This window comes from Lygodium microphyllum, chromosome 25 (genome assembly GCF_053477565.2).
Source record: "Lygodium microphyllum isolate KBCC chromosome 25, Lygodium_microphyllum_v1.1.10, whole genome shotgun sequence".
Lineage (NCBI taxonomy): Eukaryota > Viridiplantae > Streptophyta > Polypodiopsida > Schizaeales > Lygodiaceae > Lygodium > Lygodium microphyllum.
In genome coordinates, this window is record NC_141159.1 from 23,384,823 (window position 1) to 23,398,877 (window position 14,055).

General features: G+C 37.9%; 1 protein-coding gene and 1 pseudogene across 2 annotated transcripts in view; one reads left to right on the forward strand and one right to left on the reverse strand.

Annotated features, from left to right (window-relative positions):
* The first annotated feature begins 5,473 nt into the window (after positions 1-5,473).
* Positions 5,474-9,630, forward strand: LOC148013978 (uncharacterized; annotated as a pseudogene).
* A 460-nt stretch (positions 9,631-10,090) lies between these two features.
* LOC148013979 (agamous-like MADS-box protein MADS2) overlaps positions 10,091-14,055 on the reverse strand; it is a 76,241-nt gene continuing 72,276 nt past the window's right edge. The window contains exons 3-6 of one of the 2 annotated variants that reach the window (XM_087666432.1): positions 11,161-11,222; positions 10,956-11,055; positions 10,812-10,853; positions 10,091-10,681 (exon numbers count right to left, since the gene is read on the reverse strand). In XM_087666432.1, coding sequence (XP_087522558.1) covers positions 10,304-10,681; positions 10,812-10,853; positions 10,956-11,055; positions 11,161-11,222 — 582 coding nt within the window. In that variant the 3' untranslated portion in view covers positions 10,091-10,303. Of the gene's footprint in view, positions 10,682-10,811; positions 11,056-11,160; positions 11,223-14,055 lie in introns of both variants that reach the window. The other variant, XM_087666431.1, reaches the window with a different exon arrangement.

Consider the following 14,055-nt stretch of genomic DNA (forward strand, 5'->3'; position numbering starts at 1 on the left):
ACAAGAGGATTAATAGTGGGTGTAGGTAGACTCTTTAAAGAAGTAGAATGTGTAAGAAAGATAACCAAATAAGCACCATAGGTGATATTGATAACATTGTCCTATGTTAATCATGGAGACTAACACACACGAGGTGGTGATAACTCCATTTGGGAACAAAGTCTTAAAAGTCTATCTCTACAATAGATTCATGATCACATTAGAGGCAAGTAAGTCCTGGGCTACTAGAAAAACATCATCCCCGGTTTACAAAAGAGATAAGGCCTTCCCTAGACTTTGAGATGTAATGTAATAGCAATATCACCAAGCGGATGAGAGCGCTTCCTGTAATTGGATAAGAAGACATTACATATGGAAAGATATTTGAGAATGAGTGGAAGCAACTTGGCCACAAAATCATGCAAGTCAGCCTTGTAGATAAGGTCAAACTGTAGAAGGGAGGAATAGTCTTTGGAGACCAAGGGGACATATTGAACTAGTTAGAGTGCCCTCCAGATTATTCACAAATGCACACTAGGACAAACAAGGGAATGCTTGCAAAATAGACCAAAATAACATGAATAAGACCTCCAAAAAGAACAGAACCTTCAAGACATGAGAAATAAATCCCTTCTATGATAGGTCCAAGTTAATGGATCACATTCTAAATTTTTCCTCACTATAGTTGCAAGACTTAAGCTGATTTAGCTTTAGCCATGAGGTTATTAGCCTCATTAACTTGATGAAATAGTTTTAAAAAGTTTTAGGGCTCACAATTTGAACTATATTTATCTCACTACTTAGCTATCAAGTGGATTTACCTTGTTTTGCTGATGAAGGGTTGTTCACTCCAATGCTATCAAGCTAGATAGTTGCCATTCTCATGCTAGCTTTTATTGTTCAGTTGTTATTTGCAATTTTCTTTTGTATAAGATCCATTATGTAAACCTAGAAAGTAATAGCCATGACTACAACAAAAAGGCTCCATAGACGCTCTTGTAGACGCAATATTTGAACTGTGTTAAAAAATGTCGGACATGTTTATTACCGTGTCTACTGTTGCGTCTAAAATTTCGCGTCTACAAGCGTGCTTATAGTGAAATCTATACGCGCATATAGACGCGCCTATTGATGCGCTCCGTAGATATATAATCATATTTATTAAAAAAGTAGATATATTCATATTCTACATCTATACACGCGTGTAATTGCACGTCTACAAAGGCGTGTACTCTATAAATTTTTGACGATAATAGACGTGCACTTTTCTTGCAATTTAGATGCGCTAATAGACGTGCAAAATAGAGGTATGAAAAAAAAACCAGAGAGCATGTGGCTTTGCAAGCCACATGCTCTCTGGTTTTTTTCCCCCCATCAACATCAAATCGTATGCTTAGGGAAAATAGAGAAAGATTATTTTGAAGATTTTTGTACTGAAAACAAAACAATGTATGTAGAACACGAAATTTCATATATATATAGATGAAACATTTTTACATGATGAGTTCTAGTGCTTGTGACCTCAAGTATGGTCATGGTCGCAAGCACTAGCTAAAAGTAATACAAATCAAAAATGAAAACTACAAGCCAAGGGGAGGCATGCATGCATGGGGCTCCTCTACATCTCCTCAGAAGAGGCATCATCATCGCTACCACCACCGCTGCCGATGCCACTGCCGCTACTGCTAGTCCCCCCTTTACTATCCTCAACTACATCAGGGTTCACCTACACAAAGGATTAAGGTATATAAATACCATTACAAATAATAAATTAGAGTTACCTATACTTTTCATGTAAAAAATAAAACATACCTCTTTTGGTTGTGGAATCCTCATGGCACGATTATATTGCTCCTCCATGATGAGTCCCTCCTCGTAGAAATGCTACCCAAGTGGACGCTCGGTTATGACCTCGATGGTAGCCTACCTCTCTAGGAGTAGGCATCCTACCAACGATATGATACTATAAAACAATTTGAACATACAATGTATTAGAACACACTACATAATGAATTGAAACAAATTACAAAATTTAAACTTAAAAAAATCAAATAATACTTACAAACTCAGCCTCCCATGACTCCCTACCACCCGATCCATAATGCGACGATCCCATGGTTGCCATCTGGATACGTCGCGCCTTTGCATGCTGGCAACTTGTCCTTTTCTCTATTGCTCTCTTCTTGGCCTCTTTCCACTCCCTGCAGTGGCAATTGGGTGGTTGGCCATATCCAAGGCGCCCATGCTCTTGTCTCCACAGTGACTCCTTAGCGAGCGTCATAAGGTGAGACCTCTTGTTATGAAGTGCGTCTCTCATCTTTGACCGTCCCCAATCATCTGAGAATCGTGAATTCTCGGGATGAGGGTACCTTCTAAGTGATGATTGCAGCACCTCTTACCACTATGTATATGCATAGTGCGTGGAGTACCTGTTAGTAGAGGTGTACCAAGGTTTGGTGTGCCAAGGTTTGGTGTTTATGCGGCAGTGCTAGGCAAAGATCTGATAGGTGTCCCAGACATGACACTAAAAACCTCCTCTGCAGTGGGAGGGCGACCAATATAACTAGTTATCTCCCCCATGACTTGCTCCTTGTTCGAAAAACCTCCAAAAAAGCTGCTAACACCTCTAGAGAACTCTGCTAAGGTGTTGTTCATGCGTTCCAACTCAGGATCAGTGCTGGAAGATCCAAGATTCCACAACAAAAATCCATTATTACCCTGTGCAGATAAAACATATTACATGCTGCATCTATACCTCCGTCTATACCCACGTCTGTCAACACGTTTATTCATGTGTCTATACATGCGTCTACACTGTCATCTAGATGCGCTAACAGACGCGCAGAGTCAAACCATATTTTGCAAATTGTTATAAAAAACACACAAAAAAACCTCCATAGATGATAGTCTATAGCATGTGAAGAGGGAGAGAGAGAGACAAACAGACAAAGAGAAAGTAAACAAGTTTCAGAGAGAGAAGAAGAACTCACCTTCTTTGCTTGTTCCGATGGGTGGCGGCTAGGTTGCAAGCTCCTTGTCCTCCTTCTCCCTTCCCTTGCTAGGTTACTTGATTCTTCTTCTCTTCCTTGCTGTTTGGCTCTTGTTCTTCACTCTTTGGCTCTTCCTTCCTCCTGTCCTCTTTTTACTCTTATTTCCTTCCCTCATTGTCTTCATGAAGCGATAGATAGATATGATTAGTGACATGATAGCAGAAAATGCGTTTACAGACATGATAGCAGAAAACGCGCAAAAAACGCAGGAAAGCACTGGTTTAAAAAGAAAGACACGACGTTTTTAAATTTTTTTTAATATTTACATGGCGTGTCTGTAAGCGCGTGTATATGCATGTGTATATGCACAGATAAGACATATTACACGCGCTGATAGACGTGCAATTACAATTAAACTTATTAGATGCTAGCTTTTGGTTGTTTTTGGATCAACATGACTTTCCTAGTCTTTCAATATCAAAATGTTTGCATTAATGTCGTAAGTATGAATGAATTTAGGGAATATGACATATATACCAAATGAAATCATATATATCCTTATGATTCAAGTGTAATTATGTCGTCATCTTCTACTAGTATGGGACATGCTGAGTCAACAAACAGTACATCCTCCAGTGAGGATGAGACATTGCGTCTTCACAATTGAGACGCTTGGCTACGATGAAAAATCAAATGTATGTGTGATTGTTGTCGAGGATGTTTTTTCGAGCACGTCGAATCACAATGTCACACCTCAGCATGTACGGAGAGTGGGACCAAGAAAAAGACCCAGTAAATTTTATTGCTTTATTTGCACAAATATTATTGGTCTATGTTGTGTCTTCACCATTAAACAAAACCTCCTTTTTTTTATTAAGCAGGATGCGGTACCACATCCTCAAATGGTCCCTCTAGGGCGTTAAGAGGCTGCGAAGCATCGACGCAAGGAGGCAAAGTCCTGAGGAAGAGTAGAGATTGATGACGACAATAGCAGCCCTCTTCAAATGCCCCATCAAGTTTTGGTGGAAGAGATTTTGAACAACATGGTGCACGATTTTTTTTCCCATAAGGTTCGGGGGGAGGGCACCACTAGAGAGATAGATGACCCGCTACACATAGCGTCAAAAACTCCATTGTACGAAGGTTGCACCTACTCTGTTCTACATGCATCTCTCGAGATACTGAACTTACAAGCCACTTATGGATGGAGTAATGCTAGCTTGAATGGATTATTGAAGTATGTATAATTTGATATTAATTTATAAATGCTTCTAGACAATATTCGCGGTTTGTTAACTCTGTTTGCACAATATATGCAGGTTATTGTCACAAATGCTTCCAAATGGAAATAAATTACCAACTAGAAGGGAGCAAGCAAGGCGTTTCTTGATATCTCTTAGAGGTCTCGATTACATTAAAATCCATGCATGCGTCAATGATTGCATCTTGTTTTGTGGGGATCATGCATCTGCACGACAGTGTCCTATTTGTGGTGAACCAAGTTACAACTAGGAGATGAAATCAATGGATATGCCTCGTAAGGTTTTGGGACATTTTCCTATTATTCCATGTATTCAACTTATGTTTAAGTGTGAATCTATTGTGAGACTCGTGTCATGGCATGCTAGTTACCATTCAAGTGATGGAAAGTGGAGAATTCCTTCAGACACACCACCTTGGCAACACGTAGACAATTTGTGGCCTACTTTCAAAGAAGAGCCCATAAATTTGAGATTTGGTCTAGGATTAGATGGAATAAATCCATTTGGCATCAAAAGCACCTCATATAGTGTATGGCCAGTGGTATTGGTGAACTATAATATCCCTCTGTCCATGGCAATAAAAAAAGGACATGTAATGTTGTCCCTTTTGATTCCTGGAAAACAAAAAGTAAAAAACATGGACGTTTACTTAGAGCCTTTGATCGAGGAGCTAGAAATGCTATGGAGAGGTATTGAGGTGCAAGATGTGAGGGCATCATTGTCCTCTAGAGATTTCACTTTAAAGGGCATGTTGTTGTGGACCATGCATGACTTTTCAGGCTATGGAGAGTGTTCAAGTAGTTGCATACTCTATTTTATTCATTCTTACCCTTAATCAAATATATGTCATCATTAACCCACTTGTTTTTAAAGGTTTAACTACATTAGGATATCATGCATGTCCAATTTGCGGTCCCTCTCTGGTTTCTTCTAGATCGACACGCTTGAAGAAGGTTATCTATGACAATTATCATCGTTTTCTTCCTATTGACCACCCCAAATATGCACCCCCCACTAATGGAAGAACTCCACAATCTTTGACCATTCAAGATTGGAAGGATACTTGGACACACGCCAATGATCATCCTCCACTCGAGGTAACTAGTTTACTTATTTTGTTTGTCTTTAAAGTACACTCCATTATAAGAAAGAGAAATAATATATTATTTGTGCCTTAGATTCTCTATATTTTTTCGTGTTCCATATTGGACTGAACTCAAGATCAATCACCTATTGGACCCCATGCATATATTCAAGAATGTTGCCTCTACATTATGGGATCACTTAATCGGGACTCGTGATTCTGTCAATATAAGGGAGGATTTATGTAGCATTGGACGTTTGAGACAAGCTTGGCCACGCATCGGACCCAAAGGAAAGATCCAGTTACCGCGTGCACCTTGGATGTTGTCGAAGATCGAAGAAAAGATGGTAAAGCAGCAGATATGTAGCTTTCAAACTCCCACAGGATATATGAGATGTCTTAAGGGAGCCTTCATAAAGAAAAATAAAAGAGGTGTGAAGTAACTATCTGATTTAAAGTCTCACGATTGGCACAAAATGATTCAAGTAAGGATTTTCATATCCATAAATATATTAATTAGTGGAGTAACTATGTAGACTAATTAACAATGTATGAATATTTACATACAGTTCATCCTTCCTACTAGCATATCCCATTGTGTTTCGAAAGATGTGTGTGATATCATTTACAAGATGGGTGAACTCGCGAGGTATGTATACTTTATACTTATTTTTTAGTTTACATATTACGTACATCACATAGTAACCCGCTTGAATTTATGGACAAAACTAATCATGGTTCTCAATTGCATGTTGGTAGATTTGTGAGTTTGAAGGAAATTGATCCAAATACGTTGCAAGAGGCTCGAGTATTGTCCATTGAGGTGGTTTGTTTGGTGGAGAAAACTTTTCCTTGTTCCATTTTGACTACTCAAGTACACTTACTCGTACATCTGATTGATGAGATTGCAATTTGTGGGGTAGTTCATGCAAGGTGGATATTTTTTCTAGAGCGCTTTATGAAAATCCTAAAAGATTTTGTAAGGCAAAATGCACGGCCCGACGGAAGCATGGCTGAGGGTTGGTTAATTCTTACTAAAGTGGACCCCTCTTTACCACAACTATGGAAAGATGATGAAGATTTGAGGATGACCTCTATAATACCTCAAGGAAAAGGAAGGAGCAAAGTGCTAATGAAAGAGGGACTTCGTAAGTTAAATGTATTTTGTGTGCTAAACAACGAAGTAATGAGAAAATGGGTGACAGTATATAAAGAAGCAAGGGCAAGAAGAGTAAGCAAAAGACAAGCATTTCGTGCTAGACATGGACATAATGTCCCATATCCAGAACATTTAAGTGCACTTCCACATCATATTGATATAGATTGGCTACATGAAGAAATGGAAAAGATGGAAAAAGAGGAGGCGATGGATATAGAGGAGTGGGAATACACACGAGGTTGCTTATCAAAGGTGAGACATACTTATAATTAAATTATCTTTAGTTATATATGATATAATAATTTCACGTGTCATCTTTAACTAAATCATTAATATGATCTCAACAATGTACTACTAGTGCACATTGTTCAATGCTATTTGGTGTGAAGGCAAATATTTTCGAACTCAACGTATAGATGATAAGAGAAATACCTAGGATTGTGATATCCTTGCAAACTTCCAGGATACCAATGGTGCCATGGAAGGTTATTGTGGCTTGATCCAAGATATTTTGAAGCTTGACTTTAGGAAATTTTTTATATATGTATTAGATGTAAAGTGGTTTAAAGAAGTAGTAACAACGGGTAAGCATTGCACAATTAGATGTCATCCAAGTGGTTTTATAGTGATTGACTCTACAAAATTTCACCAAGGCAAGAATGACACATTTGTACTACCTCAACAATGCGAGCAGGTATATTAGAAGCTATTTATTTTCATATATATTACTTCTTGATACATTCTCAAAATACAGTAAATATCTAAGTTGCTTACTTTTTTTAAAAAAAATGCAGGTTGTGTATCACCCAATGGTAAAAAACAACCGATGGTGGCACGTCATCCCCATATCTAATCGTTCAAAACCAATATATGGCAATGCTACCAACATAGAGATAGTTGATGACAATCCAACAATCAATGATGATGCACATGATGATGCCATGATCGATGATATACATAATGCAGTGCAAGATGATCCCTGGGAGGATGTTCAAGGAAGCGCAGAAGAGGATCACAATATGGTTGTAGATGATGATGAAGAAATTGAGCAAAGCAATACATCTGACAGTGGGATAGACGCATTTGTTTCATTGCCTATTGGTAACATAGACCTAGAGGTAGATAGTCTAGCAAGGGCCGATCTCATTGAAGATGAGATTGATCATTCATTGTAGCATATATAATTAGCTTTGAATGATTGGATGTATATTTATAATACTCAGAAAGAAGTAAAGTTGGTAATGTATTCAAAAAAATACTAGCTGTTAAGATGTTTGGTCATATTTAGGGACTTTATGAGAAATGAAAAATATGTGTGTTTATTTTCGCATCTATAAGTGCGTTTAAAAATGCGGGTATATAGACGCATATTATATACTAGCGCCAATAGACGCGTTGATAAACGCGCCCGCTATTTCGCATGTACAGTGCGCATCTATAGGGCCTTTCTCTTGTAGTACATTCCACTATGCTTTCTATCCCATTCTCTTACTTTTGGATAGGGTCTTAACTAACACCCACCACTCTAGCCCAAATGTTCTAGATACTCCATAATCTCCAAGACAATTGATATGAAGTCAATAGTTTTGGCATCATAAAGTGCCCTAATGGCATGCCTTGCCTTACTCAAAAGCTTTATTTTTCAACCAATGTTATAGTAGGGGTTTTAATGTTAAGCTCTTTGCAAGAGCAAATCGATCTATCCAGTCCATAAGAAGATTGACAATTCTCTTGGTAGGAGGAAGAAGAAATGAAAAGATATAATAGTATTCTTACAATGAGGAGGGGCTGTAGTGGTCAACGTTAGGTGTTGAGCTAGAATATATAGACTAAATTGGAAAATTTTATTATATAATTGAGGAAGAAGTATGATTTCTTGTAATAAGGAGGGGTTAGAGTAGTCAACATTGGACAATGAACTAGGATCTCCAAATTGGTTAGGGAAATTCATCAAATAACCACACCCTAAGTGATGTACCACTCATAATTATGTTTATTCTAGATAGGTTTTAGTTCCAACAAATACTCTCTTATCAACCATTCTAATTCTATCCTCTCAATGCTCAAGGTGATACTAGTGAAGTGACCATTGCAATGTTGCACTAGTTAATATTGTGATTCACGAATAGGTCATTACAATGTCATTGATATGCCCACTATGATGCCCCAAAATTCTAGGCAATCATTGGTCCATAACCTTGGGTACTTTGTAGAGGGATGTAGCTAGAGCCTCAGAATGAAACCAAGCTAATTAAAAGGATTCAAAAGTTAACCTTGACTCTAATTGGAAACCCTATTTTTGCTATGATATAACAATGAACAATGAATATTTTTGCTACAACAAATTTCCCTATGATGCCACATTAGCAATATTGCAATATCAATTGAAGAGTATATGCTTCTACGAACCAAGCATTTAACAAATATAATCATGTGCTCATTTTGAAGAGAATTTGATACAATATACAATGAGATAAAGCATAAACCTATTCCTTTTTGTTTTCTCAAATCAATTAACTTCTTCTTGAAGCAATAACTCAACGACATTATCCTAAGCAAAGCACAAGATAAGCAAGCTATTTGAGATTCCACAAGGTTCCTCTGTGTCTTAGAAATGAGACCACAATGTTATAAGACACAAGTTCACTACATGGGACTTGATGGTCTATCAAGGCTTCTTGACACTCAAAGGCTCACATATCTCTCAACTCAATTGCTTTATTTTCAAGTGTTGCCCCTCTCCGAATTCGCTTCTACTCCATGCATGCAAGCTAGAAGAAAGGAGAAGTCTTGAGAGTTCTACAAGTGCTAACCAATCCCCTAAGTACTAGCATTATGGTTTGGATGGTGGAGAGAAGCTTTGACTATCTTCGTTCTTGTATGCACGCTCTGGAGCTCCTCTTGCTTCACACTCTTTGATCCCTTCATCTCAATGGTGTCATGAGTAAGCAAGAGAAGAAAATAAGAGATCAAACTCAAGATAATAAGAGAGGAGAAGCTCTCATATCCTCAAACTCAAGGAAGTTTGCATAGAAGCACATAATATCACTCTCATTTAAGCTCGAGCTATGGTAGATGGAGAAATAAGAAGAAGAAAGATAGGCACACAAGTTTACATGTATTGTGTGTGTTTGAACCTTACAGAAAGTTGGATAAAGCTTTCCAACCTTCTACATGGGTTTTTGGTTCATTTCTTATTCATATAGTGCTAGAAGCTTGGCCTTGGCCTTTGCAACTTTGCTCATGGGGTTCTATAGTTTGTACACTAGAGAACCTAATGCCCACTTTTACAAGGGACATTTGATGCTATTTGTAAGATTTGAAAGAATATCAAGAATGAGTGAGCCAAAATAGCAATAATGTAAAGATCAAAGAGCACACATGATCTTTGGAAGTGAGTAGAAATGCAAAACTAGATTCATGAGCTAGTATTTGAGCTTCAAACACATGCATTAGACATAGCTTGCTTTTTGGTGCCTGTGAGTGCACAACCATTGTCTTCAAAAAACTGGAAGTGAATTGTACCATGCCAACTCTTGACCATATATATTATTATACAGCAATCATGTAGATATACAAAGTATACACAAACAGAAAGGTAGCTTATGATCCACTAGTTACGCTTAGAAGCATGTGTATTAATTTGGTAAATAGGGAGAGCATGGCTCTTGTATCCAAAAATTATGAGCTGGTAGTTACACTTGTAGCGTGTGTATTAATTTGGTAAATGGGGAGAGCATGACCCTTATAGCGATAAATTTGGTTACATATCCACCATACATATTATATGTCACTCATGCAGGTTAATGCATGGCACACTTTTAGGACGCTATTGCTCGTTAACACGAACGATTCTATGCTTGTAATCATCCCTGTCGCAAAAGACATTGGCAGCACAAGTTATGTATGTGCCACTTCCATGGCTGTCTGTGGGGGACTCGGGAGACTTAATCAAGGCGAAGGCATGCGGTCCCTTTTGCCGCGCATCCCATGGCTCCACGTCAGGGACGACCTGTGCTCCCCCTCCATCGTCAACATCTGCATTCACACAACACGCACACACACACACACGAACGTGCTCTATCACATCCTGCTGCTGGTTGCTAGCAATCATCATCGCCCGGCCATAGCGACCTCCAGAATTCAGGTCATTCTTATTACTTACCTTTGCTTTAAGCATGCCGTTCTCCTGTACCAGCGATTGGGCCTGAAAATATAGACACATTGAATCACGCCATCTAGTTATACTCATATAGATGCAAAATCACATGTCAGACGGTTTGTGTGCACCTAATTAACCCTTGCTTTCGAAACCCAAGTCTTTTGCGCATCCCTACCTGTTCATTAAGTCCCTGCACTTGTTCCGTCAGCAGTTTGGTCTGCTCAACAAGTTGAGGCGCAATTGTTACAACAAGCTGATGCGTATACAATACATTTGTACCGTTCACCGGCAAATCTGCTGCATGCGGCTCCGAGTTTACCTGTCTTGATCTCACCCGCTCTACAGCTCCTTGTAGCTGGCTTTCCAGGTTATCTAGCTCCTTTAGACCTAACATCTGAAGGTCTTCGCCCATCAAACGCCTACAACAAAGCATTGTGTACTATTGTTGCTATCGCTAATTAATCCAGCAACGCAATTCGCGGCCTATTGCGGACACGTTAACAGGAACTGCAATCTTGCCATACCTGAGATTATCTTGCATGGCTTTCAACTCGCCGTTACGTCTTGCAGCTTCTTCTTTCCAAAACTACAGCAATAAACAAACCTTTGAAAAACGTGTCTTTCGCAATTCAGAGAGTCAAACAGAGAAATTAACATGGAATGTGGTTTTTCACAGTAGTTAATTGTGGTATTGGTTATCGTATTGGTAAAATGTAGCGTAAAGAGTAGCTATTTTGTTCAAGTCTAGTACGAGTATGTATGTATGCACACAGTAAATCAACATGGATTATGGCTTATCCTCCCTGTTGATATTTGCCTTTAATTAACTCGGTAAAACTACCTTGAACAGAAATTATGTTGTTGATCTCTAACAGAAACATTTAACTATGTACATAGACACCTACATACATCCTTGCCAGGGTGCTTCTCGGAGAGGTTCAGGCCTCAGTTCACTCTTACCCAAGAACCTTCAGCTAGATTCCAAGGAACTGCACGTAAAGGAGCCTGAACATCAGGATGGCTACATCTTCTAGATAAGCTTGTAAGAAAGATCAGCACTCTTTGAGAGCTGGATGGACTTGTCTCTCCTATACCAAGAGAATATTGTGACAAAACATATAGCAAATTGCTAAGTTATAAAGCCTTCCAATCTTTCCATTTAAAGTGGTTACAAAGAGACTCTACATCTAACTCAATTTCTATCTTGCTTTTTAGGCTTTTATAGGGGTAGCTGGCTATGAAGTTTGTTTCATGGGAAAACTATCTAATCCATTCCAATGGTCTTGAGTATAGCTTGTAACTTATAAAGCCTTGCAAGCCATACAGTGATGTGGTTGCAAAGAGAATCTTCACCAACACACGAGAGCTTGCGACCATGCAACACATCCCCTATGGGAAGACCACGGATAAGGAGCCTCCATAGAAAAATTCACCTTAATACGAAAGCTTGGCCTTCCACAATTGAAGCAGATGATCACACCCTCAGAGGCTTGTGGAGACGAGATGTAAGAAGCTCGGAAGATATGTTTTAGTAAGAGAATTATTAATAATACCTCGTCACACTGGCATAGGTATAAAAGGTGTGATAAGTGATTTTTGACATCTTTTACAATAATACAAGTACGGTCTCTCATCTTGCCTGCTTGTACTTAGTTGTCATGGCTTTTCTCTCTCCTTTTCTATCTTTCTAGTCTTTCTCTCTCTTGGTTACTCATTCTTTGTATTCTTTTCTCTCTTTTGCTCTTCTTTCTCTCACCTCCCAACCCTCTCCACGATAGGTATATTAGAGCATTGGTCTTTAATCCATTTAGTTCAATCTTTTCTTAGATTTCCTTCACAGGATAGTTACCTTCTTGTTACTCAAGGATAGGGTGTCAACTTGAAAAAATAGATAGGTGCACTAACCAAGAAGACCAAGGATAGCCCAATTAGAGTTAATTGGAGTACTTAAAGATAAAGTTGGTGGCATCTTGGACAAAATAGCAAGTTGTGCATCCATGACAAGCCATTTTGAAGGCAAAATAGTTAGAAAAAGGGACAATATAGTTAGTCAAGATTAGAAGTCCCATTACTTTTTAGGACAAGTCTTCTTTTTCCTCTTCCTTCAAGCTTTTGGGTGAAGCTTTCATGGTGGATGGCAAATATCTTTTTCTCTTGATCAGTAGCCACTTTTTCTTTCTTTGGAAGCATGGGGCAATGATTCTTTATGTCTTGCTAATCATTTTAATCACCAAACTTGAGGCATGAGGCTTAAGAGAATACCAAAAGTAGGCTCGAAAAATGTGTTGAATAATACATTGACTTACTACTCTCCATTCTCAGCTCAAGGTAGGCATCAAACTCTTCTCTATATCTTGCTTACTTCATGGACAAGTGTCCTATATCATTCTCAATTGGGATATACACCTTTGAACCTCTAATTTTCATTTTCTTTGCTGAAACCCTAAAACATAGTAGGGTAGCCATAGCCATAGATTTGGAAGCTTTATTTTGTTCAACAATTGGCTCCTTTTGACTTCAAAAGTTTCTCTACTATCATTTGGGAGTAAGATTGGCTTTAAGATTGAAAACATTACAAAGATTTTAGTATATTGAGCTTCTTGCTAGCTTCTTGAAGTCTATAATGGAGTTAAATTTTGGGGCTTTTGCTCAAAGAGCTTGAATCTTTGATATCAAGTGTTCAAGCGGGCTCCAAGTATTGATTCTTCAAAGATTTCATCATCTTTAAGCATGGATGGGCTGAATTCAATGGATTATTGGAGCTTTATAATGGATTATTTTGCTACATGAACATGGAGTTATTATCTTTAAAAGTCATAAGCTTATAGATAAGAAGATGGCTATAAATGTCTATGAAATAGCAACTAAGAAACATGTTTTTTTGTGTTTGAAACTTATGAAACATTTCTTAAAGTAAAAAATGTTCCTAAGAGTAAAAAATGTGGGGTTTTTTTGTGAATTTAAACCCAAAACATGGTTTTTTTATAAAAACCATTGGACAATGTTAAACATGATGATAATGTGCAATGACTTGTGAGGGCTCAAGATTTTGAATGAGAGACTAATTTTTATGGGATTTTGTTTAGTTATTGGACATTGTCAATCTAATTTCTATTATTGTCTTGACAATTGATTATTATACGACTTTAGTCTTATTTATGAGTTATTTATTATATATTTGATTCATTCTCGATTTTGACATTTTGTCAGTTTGTTTTAAAATGAAAATCATGATATTGCAACTTAAGTTAGTTCATATTGTAGATAGAATAGTTACATGTTTATTTCAATTTTCTTTGTATAATATATAATCATGATGTTTGAGTTCTTAACCATAGTACAGCTTGCCCAAAGACTAACTTTGATATAAATGACTAACTTTGATATAAGTCTATGGTTTGAGTTCTAAACCATAGTAT